At 32.3% G+C, this 25,575-nt stretch overlaps 2 protein-coding genes across 3 annotated transcripts; one reads left to right on the top strand and one right to left on the bottom strand.

The window, feature by feature from the left end:
• The first annotated feature begins 35 nt into the window (after positions 1 to 35).
• On the top strand, positions 36 to 15,020 carry LOC146527184 (ras-GEF domain-containing family member 1B-like). Of its 2 annotated transcripts, none has more exons than XM_085206376.1 (13): positions 36 to 112; positions 1,172 to 1,307; positions 1,769 to 1,870; positions 3,291 to 3,410; positions 3,778 to 3,984; positions 5,930 to 6,075; positions 6,883 to 7,027; positions 7,604 to 7,855; positions 8,222 to 8,365; positions 8,511 to 8,590; positions 8,992 to 9,093; positions 9,203 to 9,432; positions 10,087 to 15,020. In XM_085206376.1, exons 2-13 carry the CDS (start codon positions 1,245 to 1,247, stop codon positions 10,170 to 10,172), a joined length of 1,677 nt encoding a protein of 558 aa, XP_085062502.1. In that variant the 5' UTR covers positions 36 to 112; positions 1,172 to 1,244; the 3' UTR covers positions 10,173 to 15,020. The 2 variants fall into 2 exon arrangements, with proteins under 2 accessions (XP_085062502.1, XP_085062501.1); XM_085206375.1 differs by having other exon boundaries at positions 56 to 214.
• On the bottom strand, positions 13,106 to 25,557 carry LOC146527185 (uncharacterized). The gene is made up of 6 exons (XM_085206372.1): positions 24,905 to 25,557; positions 24,547 to 24,711; positions 21,978 to 22,236; positions 18,471 to 21,331; positions 18,364 to 18,394; positions 13,106 to 18,151 (listed from the first exon to the last, which is right to left on the bottom strand). Exons 1-6 carry the CDS (start codon positions 24,989 to 24,991, stop codon positions 16,356 to 16,358), a joined length of 5,199 nt encoding a protein of 1,732 aa, XP_085062498.1. The 5' UTR covers positions 24,992 to 25,557; the 3' UTR covers positions 13,106 to 16,355.
• Positions 25,558 to 25,575: the final 18 nt, after the last annotated feature.

The raw sequence follows: 25,575 nt of genomic DNA on the forward strand, positions 1-25,575 counted from the left end.
GACAATATTGTTGTTTTTTTATGTTCGTTAAAAAATAAAAAAGTAGTGCTATGCTAGTCAGAATCAGAGTTGTGTAAATGTGTTAGCGTTGGCGCTACTTTATGTGTAAAAAGTATGTTATTTATTACAATTCTTTTCAATTAAGTATGTGCTTGTTTATATTTATTAATTAAAATTTTCCCATTTTTAAACTTCCAATTCAATATCACCGCAGGTAAGAACGGTTTCATATAGGACGCAACTTTCACTGCATCTATATGAAGAACGTAAAACGATTTATCAATAAAACATCGCCCGGGGATTTATGTTCATTATTAATATTTAGGAGTATATTAAAATGTTTACGAAAATAATTTTTAACATTATATTATGTGCATTTATTTTATTTTACGAGCCAAGCGAATAAGTAAATTATTTGTTACAAATATTGTTGTATTTATTTTTTATAACAACTTATAACTAAAATTATACAACTGATGTACAAATATATTTTAAAAGTATTTTTCTTATTTGTGATGAAACCTATCACCAATAATAAAATACTGGGTGGATATGTGTCAAAATTATTGCATATTTCTCTTAATATCTTGAAGAAATCTATATCACTTATCTTTGTTTTAAAGATATATAAATAACCTATTTAATTTTTTTTATTAATGCTTACAACTACAGACAGTTTATTAGTCATAAACAAAACTAATATTGCCTCAAGGTGGTAGTAAAAAAAAATAGGTCTCTCTCAGGATCTTGTCAAATATTAATTATCCCATAATCATAATCAAAACCTTGCCTAGAAACATAAGAAAAGGGAATGGTAATGTTTCTTTTTTGTTTAATATATAATTTATTGATATTCAAATTATTAAAGGGCTTCTGTGGCACAAGTCCTGACTGTAAACACAATGATTGTGGGCTCATTTCCCAATTAATAAGGTAAAGTGTGGTATTAAGTCCAACAGACAATGTCTCGAAAATTGTGCAATCTGTGGGGACTGGAGTATCTAAAGATTAGCTTCATGATGTCCCTGCACCCTGTGATATGCAGAATACAGTTTGAAGCTAGTGTTGAGTCTATTATAAGACAAACACATATATTAAGATTAAGAGAGCAATATTCCTTGAAGCACAACTTATTATTAATAAGAAAATAATTGAAAATGTGTTGTTATAGATACAAATGGAAGTTTCAAAATAGTGGCCATTAAGGCTTCACAAGCACAAGTAGATTGTTTATTGAATATTGAATGGCTATGTATTACTACGCAAGTAAATTGAATGAAGCTTCGTGTAGTGGATGCAATGTTAAGGTAAGGAAATATAAAACAGGTTCATAATTATGCAAAATTTTAGACAGCAGAAACAAAAATATTTAAAAAATTTAGGAAGCTGGTCACACTTTAAAAACTTATCAAGAAATCAATTGATTTTGGAAATTAACAAGATTGGTTACAATTTTAAAATTATTGCAATTCCCTTGTTTATAAATAATATTTATTGTATACAACAGTACTATTCTACTTTTCCTTGTACCATAGTTTTAGATTTAGTGTATGATACTGACAAAAATTACCATAAAGAAAAGATTAAAACAGTAAAAAAGTATAAAATAATGAATGTTGTCAAAAACGATATATATCTAATATTTTACTTAGATTTACACTTTATCTTTTGTAGTAGTAGCCAGAGGAAACGGAGCTTCAAATGCCAATAATATAGTCAATAATCTAATATTTTATTTAATCTTATGTTATATTTATTATATGTACAGTTGCCGCCGCCACCAGCCGAGCCCGCCCCTCCGCCGCCAGATCATACCACTTTGTCCACTGATCCCACACTGCTTCACGGTTCCGGTCTCTCTTATTATGACGTAAGTACAACTATTTTTGAAACATAAGTAATTATATCAACAATGTATATGCCATAGATGATGAAATAAAAAGAAATATCTTATTTTTATGCTACCACCGCAATTTTATCTGACTTACCCAGGGGGATAGCTCTTCTCGAGTGATTCGTTATGAATCATCCACTATGTACAACTTACTCTATTGTTTTTAAATTATTATTTGTTGCACATATTGAAATGAATTATATTAATACCTTGGCATATTTATTAAACAAAAACATATATGTACATGAGTATATGTACATGAGGGGGCTAAGTTTACCATGAACCGTAAATCTAAAACGGTATTTTGTATTGTATTAAATTACATATATTTCGAATAATGCAAAAATTGTATTAAAATTAATTTAATGAGCGTTTCATTACCAGTGTAATTTTTAGTTATTAATACTAAAGATTTTCAAAGACTGTAATTTTGCCTAGTTTTGCCAATTTTAAAAAAGTCTCCCAGTCGTACTTTATATCCTGTTACGGCATTATAAATTACATTTTTAAAATAAGACTACAATCCATATTCGGAAGAAATCACACAGCCCATTTTCCCTGAGTAAACCTCCATTTGAGATATTTTCCTCCAAATCGATTTCAATGAAATATGAGATTCTAAAAAATCTTGAATGTCACTAGATTGAATCTTTTATAAGTAATTTCGTTACATCGCCATTCCAAATTGAACCGATCTTATACATACATAGCTTCACGCTTTATCCCTAGCGGGATAGTCAGAGAGAACGGAGCGAAAAACGCTACGGTCTCTACATACCTCTTTCGCCTCGTCCACTGTCATCAACCTCTTCATACATGCCCTCTGGGGATCCTCATGCGAAACTGTGTTTTCGCCGATAGTCAGACCTATTTCTTGTCCCATAGGCCATATACCAATACCAATTTGATTACAATGTGTATTGTATCAGTTACCTGACACTTTAAATTAAGATGAGATGAGATATGTTCTTATCAATAAAATATGCTATTACTGCTTAGATAGTTGAATCAAAACAATAACAGGACGAAGGCGGCTAACTCCAAAGGCCATAAACACTGTAGCGGCGGTATTGTGTATATGAGCGTACTTTAGGCACTGCCAATCAGTCATATTTTTATTTGAGATTAGTCAGTGGTGTAAAGAAGTCGTCTCGGCACTTGTCACCGGTAATTAAAAAAGAAGCTGACACGTAAATTGAAGACACTGTCTCATCATTTGTACCGACAGCCGAAACTGCCTATATATTTAATTAAAATTTGTTTTATTTAAAGTTGAGAAATACAAGCAAAGGGTAACAATTTATTTTACCCGCGAATATTTAAATAAACTTTTACTATATAGCTCTCGAGGAATAAAGCGAAAAATAAATTAAAGCATTGATTATTTTGTTAATAGAATGACGATTACTATTCCATGGTGAGAGGAAATAAATTCATGTCGGAAAATAGCTGCAAACACATGGTGATGAATGGAGGCATCAATTTCGTTAGTGCCCAACCTGTAGAATCTACCCAGGTATGCTATTATTATTATTATAGTATTAGGTATGGTTATATACCTATTTATTATAACATATTTATTTATTAATATAATGAAAATTTAAATTAAGTGCTGCTTTGCCTTTTGCCTATACTTTCATACATGTGTGTCACCTATTCCCGACTAATCATGATTTTAAAACAAAACTGGCTGATTCTACACATCAATTAATACAAGACGTCTTTAAGAGCTCTCTTGGTTAATTTTATTATAAGAAACTCATAATTGAGTTACTAACTTAAAGAAATCATAATAAAATAATAATAAGAAGGAATGTTTTGTTCGTTCATGGATAAAAAAAGCCCGCAATACTACAAACCACTATATAACTGCTTCCACCCAGGTGTCAGCGCCCTATGTGGAGAAGGAGGTGGAGTACAAAGACGGTCACATAGTCAGCGCGACCCTGGACTCCCTCGTAGACATGCTAAGACCTGGCGCCAGCAAATCCTTCACGTTCACCTTCTTACTGTGCTCCAGGCTTTTTGTTAAGCCACACGAGGTACTATCAAAACTGTGCAAGCGATACTTCAAGAATTATGATAAAGTGGTGAGTTGCTTGTTTTTTTTTTTAGTCGATGAAAGCACCGGAGGATGTTCCCAATTTGACACTCAGATTTTTTATGTTAGCTTAGCTTTATGATAAAAGTTTTTCTTCAGTTTTCATTTTTTAATTAATTTTGTAATTTCGAGGCGGAACAGTCGTAAAGTCGTAAAGAACAGGCAACTGTAAGTGCGATGGTTGAGCTGCTGGACTCACGGCCTCATTACCTCCCTCTGCTAAGACAAAGAAGGGCGTCGATTTCCGCCATTTAATAGAGAATGTTTTGAATTCGAGCGGAAACGGTAAAGATAGTCTTTACACTAGAATTGGTTCTTACAACTTGGTTGTGTGATTTTTTTTATCACAGAAGTTGCTAAATAAAATGGGAAACTGAATTATCCTAATGAAAAACAGGGTGCCTCAACATTAGGTTCCCAGATTCCCTCTGCGTACCTTGCCATGTACGAAATACAGTGTACAACTAAAAAAATATTTGCAAAGTAGTATTAATTTTTAATTTACATAATATTTATTTATATTTAAAGAAGATATATTTTTCAAACTATTTTTAATATCTATCTAGTATAACTATATACAGTAAACCCTCAATGTAATGATTTCTTCGATTTAACGAATTTTTCGAATACTCCTGAAACTGTCCTTAAGATTTAATACAAAATATACTTGTGCATGACGAATTGCATTTCTTCAAAACCTTCATAACGAATTTGCAATGTTACAAAATACATAACGAATCCTATCAGCTTACTACATTGAACAAATGTGACAAATGAGTTGCACTGTATAACGATATAACTAAACCTTAAAACTCATTTTCCATCATTGAAGAAATAAAAGGGGAAAAGGGGCGATGGTATATGTTGCGAATATTACATTTCAGAATAAATCAGATTAACTGAGATCTGAAGCGAGTTCGCAAACTAGGATCAGAAAAGTCTGAACACTGTCCATATAGTTTACTAGGGAATGCTTTTCTAAAGTAGGTCGTTCGAGAATATCGCGACATACTTTGATTGACTTCGTTATATCTCATACGCATTAAAGGATATCCGGTTTAATGGTTAATATACATTTTCGCTTTGACTTGGATTTTCCACTCCAACTCGAGTTTCTAGTACCTTCGTAAAGTGTAATATTTTTTTAGTTATGCAATTTGTTATTATAAAAAGTTTATTAATATTTTTATTAAAGATTTTTTTAATCAATTAACTAATATTTGTTTGGCATGAATGTGTTTTTTAATGGAACTTGCAATTTTTCCAATGAGCTCTAAGTGAAATATACATTTCTTTAGCACTTCCTCTCCAGTAAATATTATGATATATGTGTTGGCCAGCAAATATATATTATTTATTATTAAGTTTATTAGCAATAATAAATAGCACAAATATTATATAAAATATTGCGTTTGTATTACAAAATAAAAAAAAATATATGCCAATTATGTATTGTACATAATGATTCGATTCGAAAGTAACTTCAGGAAGATTGTTTTTTAACAAAGGCTCTATTGAGCAGGGAGTTCTAGATATACAGAATAGCGTGCAAGATAGTTCTTGAAGTAGATATAGAAGAAAATACGCGACAATATATATTTTAATTAAATTCTATTATACTAGAATCGCGCATAGAACTGGCTGACGTAGTGGTTTTTGAGTAAAACTTTGAGTGCAAGTCAACAATTATTCGCAAATAAGTTCACTGTATTTTCTGAGAAGTATCGCGAACTCTGCGATAGCTATAGTTGTCAGTTGTTTTTGTACAAGTTTTTTTAAACAATATTTCTGAAACTTCAATGACTATGTTTAACAAGTTATAATAAGTAAATACAGCGTCTCCATTACTCTGATTACGCCTGAAGAGTAAATAGCGTAGAATTTAGTATGAAGTAAAAAGTAGCTAAAGTGCATCCATATTATTTTTAAACCAGGGTAAAGGGGAAACGAAGGAGTTACTGGACAAGGAGGTTACGGATATGGTATCGTTAGTGCGGGTTCTGAGCCAGTGGACTTCAATGTTTCCATATGATTTTCGCGACGATAGAGTTATGGCACTTGTCAGGAGTATTACACAGAGGTAAGAATGAAAGTGGGTTCACCATTTTATGAGTAAATAAGGAATTTATATTTTGACATTTGCGTTTTACTCATTCATGTTGTAACGTATGTACATACCTGTCTAGGTGTACGTATCAAAATACTTTGATGTCAATAGTCAAACACTATTTATTTATTATATATATTATTTATTATATATAAGCAAGTTCTTGTAATGGCGTGTCCTAGATTAACAAAAATAATCAATAGAGAGAATGCATATAATATAAACGTTATTTCGTTTAAAATATTATAAATTAATCGTCAAAATGATATATTTTATAATTTTGAATCAATCTATAAGTTACTGTAATTATAAAAGCCTTGTAGTAATATCTACGATTATTATACGGTACTACGTACGATATCGCGTGTTTCACGAACCATCAGATATCATAAAATATGTATTCCCGTTATTCTGGTAATACACGATTAATATTGATTTCAGCGTTCACGTAATAAATGCAATTATTATTTTTTTAAACCAGTCTAATTCAATGATCTGAAAACAGAAACAAGAAAAAAAATTAAATTTTAATAATATAAAAAGTTTAGATAATTATGTATAGTATAAAAAGTTTAGTAAAATTACTTTACGTAATTAATGGTTTTATAATCTCTACTTGTATTATTTAAAAATTTTTGTTATTACTTTCTTTCATTTTCATTATTTTCTGTCATTCTGTTCAGCTTCTTGTATATTAAATTCTTTACTCTTAAATTTGTACTCTCATTTAGTGAAAGTTTATTTTAAGAAAATATACTTTAAACATTTTTTTAATAACAGATGTGCAGCTGAGCACATGTCGTCTATCAGATCTGACGTCTCCAGTATGCTAGAGAGGTTATTGGACAAGTTGACAGCGTTAGAGCAGTACGAAGAGTCACTGGTGGAGGTGCCTCAAGTGTCATCTGCTGATCAACTACCAATGGTGAGTATTTCTTAATAAGGAAACTTATTTAATTTTAATTAATTAATTTTTTACCTTTTTTTATTTTATTAACACTTCCATACTTTGTATAGCACGGTAAACTTTTTGTATGTTTCTAAATAATTTTCTTTCCAATTACAATTTTCTAAGTAAAACGTAATACATATATATGTAAGTATTTTGTTTTAGTTTCACACGTATTCTCCGTGTAGGTAATGAGAAATCAAGTGTCTAAACATTCCTTCATCTATGTTCATTAAATATTTGATATTGCCTGTTGAGTGTAGAACAGAACCCAATACCTTGTAATGCCAATGTTAAATAGAAAATGGTAATCCGATTGTGCTATATGTTAGCCATGAGCTATGTAAATATATATAATATAAGTTATATTACGTAGGAAAGAAAAATATTTTTCTATAAAAGGTTTTAAAAATTTAAGTTTTGAGAGGCTTTTGAACCTGCTACCACTAAGCCCTTCGTTCTCATCACGCTACGTCGAATTTCTAATAAAATTGTTACAACTACAAAAAGTATTGGCCTTATTATACTATTATTATATGTTATGAATTACAGGGGGACATACTATCGTTAAACTTAACACCAGTTGAATTAGCGAACCAACTGACCTTAGTAGAGCTGCACAGGCTTGCCTTCGTCGGGCCAGAGGAGTTTGTACAGACATTTGCACCGTCCCAGCCGGGACAGTCGACGTCGGGGAAAAACATTAGTTTACACCATGTGGAGACTAAGAGCACTAAGAACTTGGAGGCGTATGCTGATTGGTTCAATAGACTCAGTTATTTGGTTGCTTCTGATATCTTGAAGGTATTTGTGTTTAATATTATATGAATATTCGTTTTATTTTTAACTTCACACTGTATCCTGTACAGAATCTAGTGTTCACTTCGTTCCCATTAGGACCGATCCGTGTTGCCGTGTTGAGTGGCCGAACTCAACGTCGTGCTTTGCCTCGTTATCGGAGAGATGAATATTTGTAGTGTATTGTTATTGAATGTTGTAGATATGGAGTGATAATTGTATATTGGATTGTTTAATTATAAAAGTGTTGATATATTATATTTTATTTCTGTATAGAAATTAAAAACCTTAAAACACTATTCTATCTACTTTCTTATAATTTCATAATATTTTACTTGAAATATTGTTTTAATAATATTTGTAATATATTAGGCTGCGAAGAGCAAACACCGGGCGCGAATAATGGAGCAATGGGTGATGACGGCGCGGGAGTGCTTCAATCTTGGCAATTTCAATTCTTTGATGGCGATTATAAGCGCTCTAAATATGTCGCCGATAACACGTCTCAAAAAAACGGTGAGCTTATTGAAATCAATGCAAATAAAATATATTAAAAAATAAATAAAATAAATATTAAGCTTATTTTAATAATATTGTGTATGTCAAAATAATGTTAAATGTTGTAAATTATAAAACATATGTAGATGACGTTTTGTTCCAGTGGAGTCGCACTAATGCAGTGTGCGGACAACAGTTGAGACAATTGGAGCTTTGTGTAGAACCTGGTGGGAACCACGCTAGGTAATATAATATATTAAAAAATTTAATCATATAGAAACTAATTAGAAAATAAAATAACCACTTAATTATGCTATTATATCATAACAATTATTGAGTATTGTTGTTTTCTTGAAAGAAAAAACAATTATATTGCTGTATTTACTTTTATACGATTCAAATTTTCTTATGGTAGAATTATTGGAATATTGTATAGCGCATTATATTTATTTTTAGTGTTAATGTTAGGTAACGTGGGAACAGGTAGATAATGTTGTGTTACGAGCCTCCATTTCCAATTTCCTTAGTGGAAAAAGAAATCACCATTATAAAAACGTACATTCGGAAATATTTTCCCAGTTCGCCATTTTATATTTCAGCATTGATATTTAATTTATAATGTTATAACATTTTGTATGTTTTAGATACCGGGCCGCGCTGGCAGCGGCGCCCACTGAGACGGCGGTCCCCCTGCTCTCTGTCACATGTAGGGATCTACATTTTGCGAACCAAGGATCGCCCACTAAGTAAGTAAAATTGTCTGTATTTTTAAGAAATCCGTATAACTGAAGGCCGGATAATCGAGTTTCTACTGTAATATATTATGATGTTAATTAATTTATTTACATATTTCAGATTACCAGGCAACCGGGTGAACTTCGAAAAATGTTCTCTACTTGGTCGTCACGTGAGCTCCCAGCTGGCGGCGAGGCGGCTGCTTGGCGAGGGTCCCTGTCCCACTCTCGCGCCACCCGCGTCCCCTGCTCCGCCCGTCCCTGGCGTCCCCTCCACCGCCGCTGCCGCACCTCACCTACACTTGCCAGCGTGGCGCTTCCTGTGCGACCGCCCGACTCTTACTGAACAAGGTTTGTTATTTTTCCTATATATAAAAACATTTTTTTATATCGTGTCCTTTCTGTAAAAGATTGATAGATTGGATTGTATTGTCATCAGATTCGAGTATTTAGACAAATAGAGTGAGTGTAGAAAAAGTAAATGACAAAATCGTGCAACAATATTTTGACCGGTCAAAATATTGTTGCACGATTTTCATACATTGATTGATATGATATAATATATAGTCATGTAATAGATATAAATTAAACTAGTAAAAGAAAAAAATCTAAATGGTTTTTTTATTAAAATAGGCAAAATAGCCTATTTTAAAAATGCTATATAATTGTAAATTAAATTAATATTAAAATATTGGGTCAAAAAAATGTTGTTAGTATGTAAAACTAGCTGAAAGAATATGAAGACACTAAAAGAGAGAGAGTAAAGAGTCGGCAAGAAGTTCAAGTTAGGTCCATTTGATTTTAATATAAGTTTTTAAACAACATTAACCTGATTACTTTTGCCGTGTTAAGTAAGACAAGGAAGTCAGAGATAATTTGATGCTTCGATGCTAGAATAATCCGGTTCTACAAACATTGTCCTGAGTATAATCTAAAAAAGGTTTACCAAGCTTATACTATATATATATATATTGTTTAAAAATATGATTTACTATTTTATTTCAGGATTAGAACTGACGTCTTTCGAGCGAGAGCCACCAGTAGATCACCTCGAGAAGGAGAGGCTAAAACGCCTCCGAGGAGCCACTTAAGGGTTCATAAGCAAAGTATATTTTATTTACTTTTTGTCGAAATCTCATGTACATTTTTGAATTTAAGAACACTATTTATTGAGACTTCCAATATTTTTTTGCGATTTTAATTTTTTTATGTATAGTTTCTCTGAAACAAGGTATGTACATACTACAGATTTTTTTTATCGAAGTCATTTAAAAAGTGCGTTTAAAAGTTTAATTATTAATTCCACAATAAATTTAATTTTATTATCTATAACTTTCTCATTTATATTCTATTTTTAAAAAAGATTAAAATATTATCTTGATTTTTTATTAAGATAATATGTTTTAATTTAAATGACATTTTATCTTATTTTATTAATTTCCGGTTGAAAATAAGCGGTTGCTTAAGGCACTTTTTGTGTGGTGATGATATTCTAAATATTGTAACTAGTCGCTTTCAGAAGTTAATACAATTTAAAAATTAATTTATAAGTTTTCCATAAGGAATAATCATTTGATAGTTATCATAATTCTCCGACAAACTTTATGCTGTTTCAATTTGATAAATTTTGCCTAATGAATAGACTAAATGGTAAAAATCTCATTATTTAAAATGAAGAGGATAAAATCCTAAGATAGTGATTTTAAAACTAATATAGTATTACTGTTATATTTGTTAAATAACTATATCTAAATACTCATTTTATATTTTACACAAGAGAAGCATCTAAAACGAGTACAAAAAATTAAGAACTGCATGTTCAGGAAGTTTAAAATGTTAAAATGGATGTATATCAATTATATTATTATCTCATATAATAAATATTATCTTACTGTAATAACGACTGCCCAAGTTAAGGCGGTTTTTAAATCTCATGTTGAAGGTATTCGACGTGAGAAAAATTTCAAATTAATAATTATTCCACATAAATGGATATATTTTTCAAACTTAAATTACATACAATGCAATTCATTGTCATAAATTATTTAGAGTATTTTATACTTCATTATGATTATAAATTACTGCGTAGCATTCATTAAATATAGTACAGTTTTAAAATTTTAATCAAAGTTTATAGAAAATATGGCGAGTTTGTAGATTTCTCTTTCAGGGTATATTGGGAGTATATTATTTTGTCACTGTTTATAAAATATATGAAAACTTATTCTCCATTTATTTATTATAATATTCAAAATAAAAATATTTATAAAGATAATCATTAAAGTCAGGTTAACAGTAGTGAAAAATGTGAGTACATACTGTACAACAAATCATAATATAAGAATGTAACTAATATTAATATGTTAATGTTCAATGGACTTTAGAAATTTACTTGTTTATTTTACAGTATGTGCTCAATCTTGACATGCAATACACATACTAATTATAATAAATTATATAAAATTATGACATTATCAATATATGCAGCTAATTGCGAAATTAGAAATACGAGTATATATATTTATATGTCCATTATTGTAGGAGTCTGTTTAACATTGGTATGTTCAAAAACATTAAATAGATTTGGACGGTTACTAACATAGTATATTCAATTGATAAACTTACATGAAGCAATAATATAAAGGGATATCATTCTATTAATCTTATCTAATTAAAGTGTATAGGGAAGTTTTAGATATTTACCTATCTAGTGGATTATTTTTTAGATTTTGTAATCGTCCATCTCTCTAGTATTTATCTAATGTGAATATTTAGAGGCCATCTCGAAAACCCAAGTTCCTCTGCTCATCAGTATTTTAAGAGTCTCAAAATGATTTAACACTAATTGTACTTACTTTATTTTGATCTCAATAAGGTTTATAATATATGTCGTGTTTTGTAAGTGCTACCACCACTATGCAATTATGTAACTATGTACTACTTACATACTGTTACACTTGTATCTATTGATACAATTTGTTTTAGTGGCACATATCTCCACTTTCCGCCTATTTGGAGGCATTGTGTGTTGTGCCGGAACACAACTCCGCGTGCTGTCTACAAATTTGTGAGATATATATATATATGTTAATGGTGGGCGCTTGATGAGGGAAGCCTACGTTCAGCAGTGGACGGAGATAGGCTAATTAAAAAAAATATATGTATATTTTTTTATTTTATTTTTTCGTTTTTTCGTTCATTTAAGTTCGTAGTCTGTCAAATTAGTTTTGTGAATTGTGCCAACACTCCATTGCGCCTGTTTTGGTATATGAAAAGTATTAGAAATATAGTATTAATTTATTATTTATGACAAAGTTTTATGTCATGAAAACTTCAATAACTATATAGATTTTGAATACAAATTTAAAAAAATGTTAAACTAATTGTACAATATAAATATATTATACATCATCATCATCATAATTCTTGTGTAAAGATGCGATTCTATTTTAAAAGTATTTTCTGTTTAGTATCCCGCATATAGCTAGCAGGGTAGACTGAAGGAATCTAATGAGGCACTAGTGATTCCAATTTTCGAGACACTGTCTGTTGTCCTGCTGCTCCTCACCAAAGCAAAGAAATAAAAAAAAATCATTTCCCTGCCCTCAGTGGGGGAAAAAAGCCGGAAATGAATCCACAGCGGCAGCGTGGGCGCCACTATGACTTTATATCGTTACGATCTTAAACGCGTTCTATAAAAACATTAACATATTTCCATTTTCGTTTTCTAAGTATTTTTGTGATTGTTTTTTTTTATTTCTAATTATTTTTAGTAATTAAGTAAAATGAGGAACATGATTGCCATTTTAGAAATATTAGATTATTTTAGCAGTGTAATTAATTTTAAGTTACTGTCTAAGTGGACATTTTTATTTGTTTCACACGAACTTATTTTAACAGTAAAAAGTTAGCCTGGATGCCCACCAAGTTGTACAGGTACTTACTGTTTAACTACATTAGGATATTAATTTATTCTTTATAATTTATTTTAGCTTAGAAAAATAAATAATTACAATGTTAGATCTGACATTAAAGGTATAACTGTATTTATTATATAATGAGGAAAACTTATTTTACTTGTATCAGGTGATTTTTAAATAGCACAAATTTGACTTATTATACATATTTAAATTTTATACAATAATTTACATTATCCATAGTAAGTAATACTTTTCCCTGAACATATTGTGACTGAGTAATTTCCATAATTGTTAATATCAATGAACGGAGAAAAGTAGTAATCATTAAATAAAAAAAAAAGTAATTTTCGTTTATTAACAGCTATTAAAAACCTTAAGTTAGTTTAATTTTAATTATACAATGTATACATTCCGTGATTAGACTGATTTTTTAATGTTGCTTAGTGTCTTTAAAGTTATTATGTTTGTTTGATTTGGATGCCTTACGATTTTTTTTCGTACAATTCTAATACTGCCAGTTGATGAATATAATATTGACATTATTCAGTTTATTTTAGCGTATATTAATAGAATGACCGATTTTATGGACGATTGTGGTATGCGTGATTTAACTCTTTTTGTTTGTTTTTGGGAAAACTTTTTTTACATGATCTGATTACTTGATTGATTGTCTTGCGTGTGCGCACATTTATATTGGTGTTGTTGCTTACCAGTATTGTTATGCTTTAAATGACGTATTTTTATAAATAATGTTAAGATATTAAATGTAACTAAAATATATCTGTATTCTCCATTTTTTAGAGTATAGAAAAACGAAGAACACTTATATAATGTGAAAGTATCACTATATAAGTGTTTTCCATTATTCACTCAATATCAGTTTCACATCCTTAGCCCAAAGTACTTTATAAAGAAACAAGCAAACGATTGTATGCAGATAGGTTTTATTAGATAAGTACATACATAAGAATATGTTACAATATTTCTATCTATTGACTTGGCGAGTAGAGCTTATCGTAATGTCATCTCGCACTCTGTAGCATTAAACTGTGCTCCCAAATTATATTGATACTTCTATGTTAACTGTTACAAAATAAATTAAAGCTTCCACATAGTAAAAAAATATATATTTTACCTTTAAACTTCTTATAGATTCAAAAAAAAATAGATATAATATAAGAGTGTTGAACGTGTATTGTGACGATATTGAGACGACAAAGGTTTAGTTACACTGTGTCGGATGACGGTCTAACACTATATTTACCTACACACATCTATCTGCTATCTGCGAATGGAATGTTTAAATGAGAAGCGCGTTATGTGTAAATTGTTTATAGTAATTTATAGATCGACAAAAATATAGGGCACGTATCGCGTTCACAATGGATGAGCGCTATACGATCTTTTCATATACAATATTTACTTTTCACAATTCATTTTGTAGGTATTAGTGATGGTCACTTGCAAAATAAGCAAATCAATGTGTTCTGTTGGAATCTGTTCGTGTTCATAGGTGATAATAAATATACTTGTCTTATTTACACATATGTAACATTCCCTTCAACTCTTTGATATGTCTCTTATGTATTAGTAGAAAAATATTGATTTTTTTTTAAATTTTATATGCAGTAATTGCATGATTGCAACATTTTGTCTAAAAATTTTATTATCTTTACAATTTCCTTTTATCTCTACGACATATTAATTAGTTATGATATATCTGTGTTTTTGTATAGACATACATATATTTATTGTATTATGTAATTTTAAAAAATATATCAAAGAAAGACTCATTTTACGCGTTCCTTAAATGTATTGTATTACACAAATAAAATGTTAATTAGAGAGCCACTATTTAATTAGAAACTTAAGAGATTTTGCGAAAGAGGAATCTTAATGATAAAAAAGGCACCCAAAATTATCTTTTATGTCACTATTCTCATGTCGATGTGATGATTACATATTTGAACAATATATAAATGTACTTAAATTATATCAATAAATTGTATTAATTCTAAATTGTTTTATTTTTGTGTTATTTACCTGTTTCTAGTAGTTGATTTTTGCTCTTTTGCAGAGAATACCTAGTAAGCACCAATTTAATGCGCTGGTGAACTGAAATTTTGTGTGGATGTTTTTCAGAATACCGCACATATAATATATGAAAATAATATAAAATGCAATTTTAATAAGAATAAAACAAACTACTTTTTATATAATTAGTTAATATTTATTAACTATATACTAGTGGCCCATTTGTTACGTACGAATTAATGGTACATTTTTAATGGTAGATGTAATGCAGTATGAATTATTATTTAATTAAATATCCAGAAGCTAAGAAAAATATAGTTTTTTTAGTTTCATACAAAATTTTTTTCATGTTTAAAAAATATAAACATTTTCTATAATTATATGATTTATCAAAAAGATTATATTTACATAATATGGTATCTCATTATTGGTAAAAAGATAGACAAACTGATATAGATGATTTCCAACTATGTTTATCCTATATAGTATACCATACCCTAAAACTTTACTGTTTCCCAGATATTAGCCAATAAAAAATCTAAATACCATATATGCGCAGTAAAATACCCGAAACAAATATAAATGGGAAATAATCAGAAATCGACATTATATATAACCTAATTAGATATTATTACACATAGTTGTGGTACGTAGTCTTGACCGAATTTTTATTAAATTGAAGGAAGATTACGTTATATCTTTAAAAAAATGTAAATAGAATAACATTTATTTGGTACTAGCCGATCTGGGCGGCTTCGCCCGCTTGATCTATACGAATATATATTAAATATATTTTTTTAAATTATTTTCAATTTAGAGGGTGAATTCTACAAAACTTTAAAAACGTGTTTAATTAAATATTTTTGTAAGTGAATTTAAAATTTTATAATAATCGTTGCCGATTTATAATTTTTTCACATAATACATAATTAAATAAATATAAATAAGTACTCATCAGAGAAATAATACCGATAAATACCGATAGTGGCCAATATCTCGGGAACCTCTTTAAGCACCTGCATGGGTTTGTTTATCTATCTACCAATTATTCTACATAATATTATTATATTTTTATTTAATTTAGTTTAAGACTCGAGAGTCTTAGATAATTTTTTGACAAAATTGTAAATACAAATAACTCATGTTTGAATAATACCTATTTACTTAAGCAATGTTAATACAAATTACGAAATTCTAAATTTTAAAATTACAATTAAATTTTTACAAATACTAAATTAGTTAGAACTTATCTACTTTAAATACTATATTAATCGCTCTGTGTAGCAATAACTAAATAAAGTAATCGTTATATCCTGAGTTTTAACAACGAATTGGCGTCCCATCTGGGTTAGTGGGCATTTTAGGCTTGCACACTTTTTTCCTTCCCTCTGCACTACTCACCATAGTGCAAGTAAAAGTAAAATATCCACAGGAAGATGATTTAGTGTAATAAGTATGCGAATATTGTTTGCGAATGTTGTTGTCACTGTCGAGCGCGCGCGTCACCGATTTAGAAACTGATACGTATTTATTGTCGTCCTCCTTTGGACTTTGAAGGGATCGAAGATTTTTTGCCTTTACATACCTTCCATAAGACGAGGGTTGAGTGTATCGCACTTTACCCGTTCCTGGTGTTAAAGTAACTGTTTGTGCCTGCGATGGGGACTCCTTGGAACCTATAACATATGTATTATCTTTAGATGCTACAGACTTAACGCTCCCAGTAAAGCCGATAGGTATAGTGTATCCACCGGTACCGGGGACACGCTCCCCTGGTTGATATACTTTACTTTCATCAGGTTTTCCCGAATCTTTTTGAATTATTTCAGCATTGTGATTTTTTAGTGATCCCAATACAATATGCTGAGTATTACCACCAGTAGTTTGTTGTAGATCAATTCCTTTTCTATTTGGAGTTTGAATATATTGATGTGTCGGTGGATCTTTTGCATCCTCGTCGTAATTAGAGTATTCAGTTTGCTCCACATCATTTGCCTCGTTGCCGTTGCCGTCGCCATCATAGCCGACATCAGTATCGTATTCGGGTTGTGTATCGTCTCTGTCAGTAGTAAATTCATACTCTGGAATTGTTGGAAAATTTGTTTGAAATGATCTTCTGTTACTTGATAGTGTAGGACTGCTTAAGGCGGTTTTGTTGGAAGCTTCTGACTGATGATGATCTAAGTGCGTGTGTCCGGTATACCTGCTTTCAGAATTCTTCATTGACTCATATAAATTACTTTCTGTAGCAGTTGATTGACCGCCCTCTTTATTATCAGGTATGTCAGGTGCTGATGATTGTGAGATTGCTGGTGGAGAGGGCATGTCTGTTACAGAAGATGCCTCAGTATTTTTGTTATCCGGTACTTCAGTTACATCCATGCTTATCTTATCAACGTCTATATTTTTCTCTTTTTCGTCAAAAACATTTATTTTTTCAAATGAGAGTCTATTTGGAAATACGGCATCTTTATCCAAACTGGCTCCAGATTGTGCCGCTCCACTATATGATATACCATATTTAAAGGTTCCATGAAGCTGTGATTGTGATTGACCAGTGCGACCACTTGATTGAGCAGATGCCATTCCACCTCCCATAAATGGAATTTTTTGAAGATCATGGGTAGCTTTTTCTGCATCTTTGTAAGGTGTGAATCCTATTTGAGCTTGAGATGACGTACTTCCGGGCCCTCTTGCTTGTGCGTCTGCCATACCACCTTTGACACTACCTTGAACTTGAGAATTTGATGAATGCATTACACCATTACTTTGAGATTGAGTTTGAACTGAACCTGTCTCCGAACCCAGTTGGACGTTGGCTTGTGATTTATTATTCCTACCACTTCCCGAAGCCGAACTGGATGCGCCTTTTTTTCCACCATTTACTTCACTTAAAGCTTCTTTATTTTCACCAGTAATTTGGGCTTGGGCTTGGAATGATCCACTTCCAGTATACGTGCCTTGTACGTTGGTTTGAGCTCGACCTTTATCATTACCGCCTTTAGATGAAGCGCTTGCTGTAGTACCATTTATATTTTGAGCCACACTAGCTTCAGCTGCTGAGTCATCTCCGTCGGCGTTTATTGAGTTGGGGTCAACATAATTTTGGGGAACACCTAAGACAATATTTTTTAGTTCTATATAAAGATGTTCATTGAGAATCATTTTTAGTATTTAAAAGCAATATCTTAATATAGAAAAATATATAATTGTTACTTCTAACAATTATAAAAATAAATATATGGTAGATTAAAGTCGCAAAAAAACTTAGATATACGTATACGAATATTTTCATATAGTTTTTGTATATGTACTAACTTATACTAACCATTATAGTCACCGACTTGTCCCCCTGGACCCTGTAAAATTAACTATATTACTAGGTGCCAATGTAATTAAAAAAGTATATTATAATTTTAAATTGAAAATACTTACTCCATTGTTATTGTATCCGTAAGGTAGGCCAACTCTACTGGGAGTGAATTTTGCCCCGGGCGTAAAACCTTCTTTACTAGCACCAGGCCCGAGTTGTCCTCCTCCTTGCTGGTTTCCTATATTTGATCCATAAGGCCTACCAGATCCTGCCGAGTCGTCTGAATCACCTGGCCCATATTGATTTGTCCTGACACCACTCGGTTCAAATTGACCAATGTTTACCCCAGGGCCAGCAGAACTATCAGGGCTATTTGGACCATATTGTAGGTCTGGTCGACCTGGTCCTGCTGAGTCACCTGAGCTTCCTGGAATATATTGACCTACATTTCCCATAGCTCCTCCGGGTCCACTCGGACGATATTGTCCTCCGGGTAGGGCTCCACCGAATGAATTGCTCGGACCATATTGTCCAGTACTTTCAAAAGGTTTTACTGCTTCACCCGGGCCATATGTGCCACCTAAGTTACCTGGACTTACTTGTCCGTATTGGTTATTGGATCCACTAGGACCACTTAGCCCGAATTTCCCTTCACCTCCGGGACTCTTAAAACCATCTAACACGTTCTGTCCAACAGTACCATAGGGTACACTTTGACCGTATTGACCGCCAGGCCGTATTGATCCTCCCAAATTTCCTGGATCATATTGTCCTACGCTGCCGCCTGGTCTACTTTCTCCACTTAGTCCTGATGTAGTAATTGGTCCACTTGGGCCATATTGTCCTCCGTTTTCAGTTGGTCTATATTGCCCACCAGGCACTACTGAACCACCTGGGTTGTATTGACCTGTATTTCCAATAGGTCCTCCTACACCACCTGGCTCATAGTGCCCTCTGGAACCTAAAGAATCTGTTGGACTACTTGATCCGTAATGTCCAGCAGGCCTTCCACCAAGATTATTTGTACCATAGTCTCCTATATTTCCCACAAGCCCTTTATTTTCACCCGGTGTGTATACGTTACCATTTCCTGGAAGCGCACCTGAAGTGCCCGGTCCATGTTGGGTCCCAACATCATTTGGTCTAGCTCCAACATTATGGCCATATAAGCCATATTGTCTTCCAGGTTCAATGGCACCTGGTCCATATTGTTCAGAGGTTTTAGAACCTGGGCTAAAGTCTGGTGTTGTTCCTGTAGGAACATTTACCCCATATTGGCCTCCAGCCGGGGAATTGACTCCATTATTAGAAGTACCTCTTACATTATTTGGTCCATATGACCCTGCTGATATTCCGCTACTACCTGGAACATTTGTTCCATATTGAAATCCAGTTCCAATAGGTGTACCTGCATTTCCTTGTGGATATTGTCCGCCAGGCATTGGAGAACCACTTGAACTTCCTGTACCTAATGGAATATATTGTCCATTAGAAGCTACTGATCCACTCGGGGCATTGGAATTGTATGATCGATCAGGTGAATGTAATGTGCCTCTTGAATCTAATTGGCTGCTAGGTGGATACGACCCCCCACCAGTAGTTGATCCATATGGATGTAAACCACTTCCATACTGACCTCCAGGCGAAGAAAGACTCCCTTGTGGTACGGTTGTTCCTATATTACTTTTAGGTTCATATTGAAGCCCTGTGTTGGTTGGACTGTACTGTCCATAATTACCATAATTATCTGGTATATAATGATTGCCTCCATATTGCCCACTAGGTCTGCTCGATTGATGACTCAATGTAGTCCCTGGTCCCACATTATTTGCATCTCCAGGTTTATAATTAGGATACACATTCTCATTTTGAGCAAGATTTGGGACTACACAACAATACACACTACTACCTCCGGGTCCGGGATACGGACCGGATGCTGTTGGAAACTGTGGTATTCCCGATTGTGGATATAGTACGCCTGATTGTGAATGTGGTACTCCTGACTGTGGATATGGTACTCCTGATTGTGGATATTGTTCTCTTTGATTTAAGTTCGATGGATTTGGTTTATCCAATTCATTAACTGGTCCATAAGGCCTTATACCAACATTTGGATTAGAAATCTGTGATCCTGGTGCATATCCAAAACCAATATGAGAAGTAGTCGGCTTACCTGTATCTATTGAATCTCTTGGCATTCCGTTTCCAAAAGGTCCAACTCCACCTTGATTTAAGTCACTTCCCTGTCCAGATGGTATATTTCCTGGTATTTGAGCATTGTATTTATTCGTTCCATAGCCCGGTAAATAATTATTGTTTCCACCTTGGGGTCCATATAAACCTAAATCTGAACCACCAAGTTTAGAGGGTCCCGGTTTGCCATCACTTATGCTTCCTAACCTTGTATTTGGATTACGATAACCTTCAGGTCCCATATTACTATTTGGAGAATATTGTTTGTCATTACTCGCAGCACTGGGTATGAACCCCGCTGGATATCCGTTTGGACCGAAATTTCTATTGTCCGTTGTATCTGAGGGACCGTAATTATCTCTTATTGGTTTATAGTCATTGCCTGTTTGAGATGCAATTGGTCGATAGTCATTGCTACCAGGAAAATTGTTAGGATCGTAACCACCATGAGTGCTAATTGGCCTGTCACCGCTCCCACTAGATCCTGGCTGCCGCGCTCCCATATTCTGTGGTATAAACATGTCGTTTTCATTTCCTTTCGGCATTGGGCCTGTGCTTCCTAATGTTGGGATAGAAGACGATGCGCCGTAGTGATCCGGACCATTTTGATTAAAACCCCTGTTGGGTGATTGAATTAGTCCATTTTGTCCAGGCCAAACAGAATCTCCTGGTTTTAATGACGTAGGGCGCTTAAGATTTTCAATTTCATGGTTTCTTCTGTCACCACAGTCATCACAGTTAGGATCGTATATAGATTGACTTTGCGCTTGACCCATGCCGCTGTTTCCACCTTTAAAAAATAAGGTATTATGAAGGAAATCATACGTATTTGTGCATACTTATATTAAAGAATCGAAATCGTTTATTAATAATTACTATTTTAGCATTTTTTTTATTATAGTAAGGTATTTTTTTAAATATAAAAAAAAACCATAAAATATTAGAGTAAAGTGTTAGAGTAACTACTTTATGTTTATTTTAAATAGGAGTATTATTTTTAATATTAAGAATTTCCTTTAGTTTCTTTTACTTATTTTGTTTATACATTTTTCAAATATTAGGAGTATTTCATTATTATATTATTATAATTTTTTTTAAATTTACATTCCTTCGCTCTGGCACCAAAGCAAAAGCCCGGCGTTGAGTTCCTCCACTCAACATGCAATGCCTTGAAAAATTCGGCGGAAAGTGGGGAACGAAATGTCTCAACACTATGTTCCCTCTGCCTACCCTGATGTGCGCGTGAGACAGAGTGAATCTGTAAAATTTTATTTCCTTTACTTAGGTCTACTTGATATTCTCCTTCGGTTTATTTTTATAATAGGCTCATATTTTCTATCCAATTGAAAACTGAAAATAATTTCACAAATATATTTAAAAAATATTTGTATTATTTATTAATTAAATATATCATAAAATTATAAAATTTTACATACTGACGATAGCTCTCGACGAGTCTGCGGCTGAATGAGCTTCAGCTTTGCCTTCATCTTTACCGTTACCTCGATCTATTGCCAAATATTGCGATTGTGTTTGGCCTCTATATCTTCCTCGAGGTGCATAAGCTTGCCTTCTTACTCTTTTTGCAGTTTCTAACACGTTTGTTATTTCTTGCCAATTATTTATATCTCCCATTTTAGTAATTATGTTGCAAAATATTCGTTTAGTTGATGGTGTATTATCTAATTCTTGAATCTGCAAGTAAAAATAAAATAATTTTATGAAATATAGGTTATAGAATTATTTGCTTTACTAATGTTAGGGTAGGTAAAGGGAACCTAGGAACCTAAGGTTAATACACTCGGTTCCCATTAAGACACTTCCATTCCCCACTTTCCGCCGGATTTTAATCAAATGAATATATTATTTTATGAAGTTATAAAAAAATAATAGATATTTTATTTAATAAAACATTATACATTTATAGTTTATTTCATACAAAATAAGTGCATATGCCACGCCTGCAAACTTAAGCTTAATAACTTTTATAAGTTGCACTTCCCGTTGAGCTACAACTAAAATTGGTATGGAACTCTCGAGGAGTGAGTCCACCTCGTCGTCGAGCTGTTTTTTATTTATCTTTAAAAGTTATTATAAACATATATATAGATATGATATTTTAATTAAGTGATATTATATGTTTCATACTCTATATTTTATAAAATATCAAATATATTTTTGATGATGGTATAATTTAAAATTAAAAAAAAATAAATAAGCTTCACGCACACAGCAGGTTAGGCACACTCCGTTCCCCACTTTCTGCCGAATTCTAAAGGCATTGCGTGTTGAGTGGCGGAACTCAACGGCGCCCTTTACCTCGACACCAGAGCGAAGAAAGGGAAATATGAACGTAAACAAATATTTCCCTTCCTCGAGTGGGGATCGAACCCGCAACTGTCGCGTTATAGTCACACTCTTGTGCCGCTGCGTTATTAGTTTCATAATAATTATTAATTAGTAATATTAAATCAAATAAGACACTTAAGTATATGTATATATGAAATATTAGGTCAGTACTCCAACATGTGACTGAGAGTTCAAACAGATTTGACACATTTTTGAGATAACCCTAAACAACCCCAAACAACACATATATTTGTATTTCGGCAATTTCTTATCATTATTTTGTTTAGTTTATGATGCAGGTGTTTCTCGCACACAGCAGAGTAGGCAAAGGGAACCTCGTGTTAAGACAATCCGTTCCCCACTTTCCGCTGAATTCTATAGGCACGGCGTGTTGAGTGGTAGAACTCAATACCGCGCTTCGCCTCGACACCAGAGCGAAAAAAATTAAGATGCTGCCAGGGCAGCATTCTTTAAGGATTTTTTAAAATTTTATAAACTATATTTATTTCTAATGTTATATATTATATTTCAACAGGATAAAAATTTGCCACTTTCATGTGGGTCTACATGAAAATTAGGCAAAAATATTTTTTATTGTTAGATATAGAAGGGAAAATTAATGTTCTGTACCAAAAAAACTATAAAATAATAAATATTTGTTGATATCAATGTAATGTTGATATCGTTAATGGAATACCTAATCTCCCTACTTCTATCTATTTGTAGTCATTACCTTTTAATTTGGAATTGAGTAATAATAATTAACTATTTCTCTTCTTAGATATACATATTATGTTAAATATACAGGGTCATTGTCAGCACCACTCCCACATTGAAACCACAGTTTTAACTACTCTATGAAAGCCTAATATAATTCAGAAAAAAAAATATTCCCAACAATTAAAAAGTTATTTTTACAAACAAAATAAATAATAAAACTATCGTTTTAAAATAAAACGCCATTTGTAAAGTATAACATAAACACGCACACATTTACCTGTCAAATCGGAAACGTCGCACACGTACGTGTGCGTCACACGAAATACAGGTATGGATAAAAATCGTGAAATGAAAAAAAAATCCAACGTCCAAACTGTTGAGGTACCTTGATTTATTTCTTTAGCTTTGGATTTGAAAAATTTTACCCTATATGTCCTGCTTCTTTCACCTTGTATAACATCTAATGTATGTTATTCTTCTTGTATTCCATTTCGTGATAAGAGATATATCAATCTTTAAAATATCATTAATTAATGAAATTATGAAGCACTTAATATGTTAATTCTCAGAGAGAGTTTGTTGTGAAATATGCAATTATGTACATCATCATATAAGCGAACGTGCCTTAAGAATTGAAACCAATTAAATTGTGAGCTTAAAGTTTATCCCGGAACACAGAACTCTTCAACTCATTCTTTAACTGTGAAGTGGATAATACTTTACTTAACATTTAACTTGGTTCTCAATTTCTCATTTCACATTTAAGGTTTTTGATGAGATATATATATTTCGCAATGCATTGTAGTTTAACATTTTTCGCACAGCCACCAAGTATGCGTAGCATAATATAAACGGATAAAAATATATAAGTGTATTATTTTTTAAGTAAACTATATCTAAGTTTAGATTATATAAGTAGACATAGATAAGAGTTACCTGGACATATCTCCTGTGAAGATGCTCAACAGATCGTGAATGACTTAATCCACAATATGTCCTAATGGTTTTCAATGATGTTCCAGTTTTTTTGTTTCCTTTATTTTCATAAATCAGCCACACAAGACAATGCTGAGAGTCCGGTCTCCTGCACACTAAATGGCTCTGAAATTATATTACTAAAATTATAAAATTACACATTTATGACATAAATATATTTATTACACATTGGTTGAAATTTTTATGGAAACTGTTGAATGAATTGAATGATTGATTCATGACAATTCTACAAACAATATAGAAAAATTGAGATGGAATGCGTGATGTAGTAGAAGAAGCACTTAACATTTTGTTTTACCTGAGATTTTGAGGTTGTGTATGTAAGGCAAGTTAATAATATCGTTATAATAAGCCACGACGGGCTGAGCGAGCGCGGGTGTCGCATGGCGGCGGACGACGAACGAATTCTGCGGGAGTACTGGACCACCGCCCGCCACCTGACCCTCGAACTAAGATGAACTTTCAATAAAAGATATACAGTTCACCCACTTTCGGCTATGATAGCACTCAATCACAATACTTGCGCATAAGGAAGTGACGGACCCTGATAAGAGCGTACTCGATTTGCAAATTTAGGCTGCGAGATCTCCTAAGAAACCTCATAAAACTTGGTTATTGCATCACAAACAAAAAAATAATAAATTTTTACATTTACCTCCCAACAATAATTTACATATTTAAAGCTGGTCAGATTTTCTATGTCAAATCTGTTTTGGAGATTTGGAAATCAAATAGATAACCTTTTATTGAAATACAGGTAGGACTATGCGTCTGCTGTTTTTTGGTGAAGAGTAAAAATATAGAACAGTTATAACTTTAAGCATTGTTAAATACAATCGACTAGTAGACTTATTAGGTGGGTTGAATATATTAAAAACATGGTGAAAATTACACTCAAACAATAAATAGAATTTAAAAAGTACTACGTTTTATTTGTTGTAATTTTTTTATATGATCATATTCAGAATT

The sequence above is a fragment of the Heliconius melpomene genome, chromosome 21 (genome assembly GCF_056956725.1).
Source record: "Heliconius melpomene rosina isolate 202511_hmr_F chromosome 21, ASM5695672v1, whole genome shotgun sequence".
NCBI lineage: Eukaryota > Metazoa > Arthropoda > Insecta > Lepidoptera > Nymphalidae > Heliconius > Heliconius melpomene.

Excerpts from the sequence above, each read along its gene's own strand:
- LOC146527184 (XM_085206376.1), top strand. The coding sequence starts at position 1,245 with ATGGCTATGTATTACTACGCAAGTAAATTGAATGAAGCTTCGTGTAGT. Across the intron at positions 1,871-3,290 it reads CCGGTCTCTCTTATTATGAC|AATGACGATTACTATTCCAT; the intron begins GTAAGTACAACT and ends TTTTGTTAATAG. Across the intron at positions 7,028-7,603 it reads CTGCTGATCAACTACCAATG|GGGGACATACTATCGTTAAA; the intron begins GTGAGTATTTCT and ends TATGAATTACAG.
- LOC146527185 (XM_085206372.1), bottom strand. The coding sequence starts at position 24,991 with ATGCGACACCCGCGCTCGCTCAGCCCGTCGTGGCTTATTATAACGATA. Across the intron at positions 18,395-18,470 it reads ACGGATACAATAACAATGGA|GGTCCAGGGGGACAAGTCGG; the intron begins GTAAGTATTTTC and ends TTAATTTTACAG. Across the intron at positions 18,152-18,363 it reads ACAAGTCGGTGACTATAATG|GTGTTCCCCAAAATTATGTT; the intron begins GTTAGTATAAGT and ends ATATTGTCTTAG.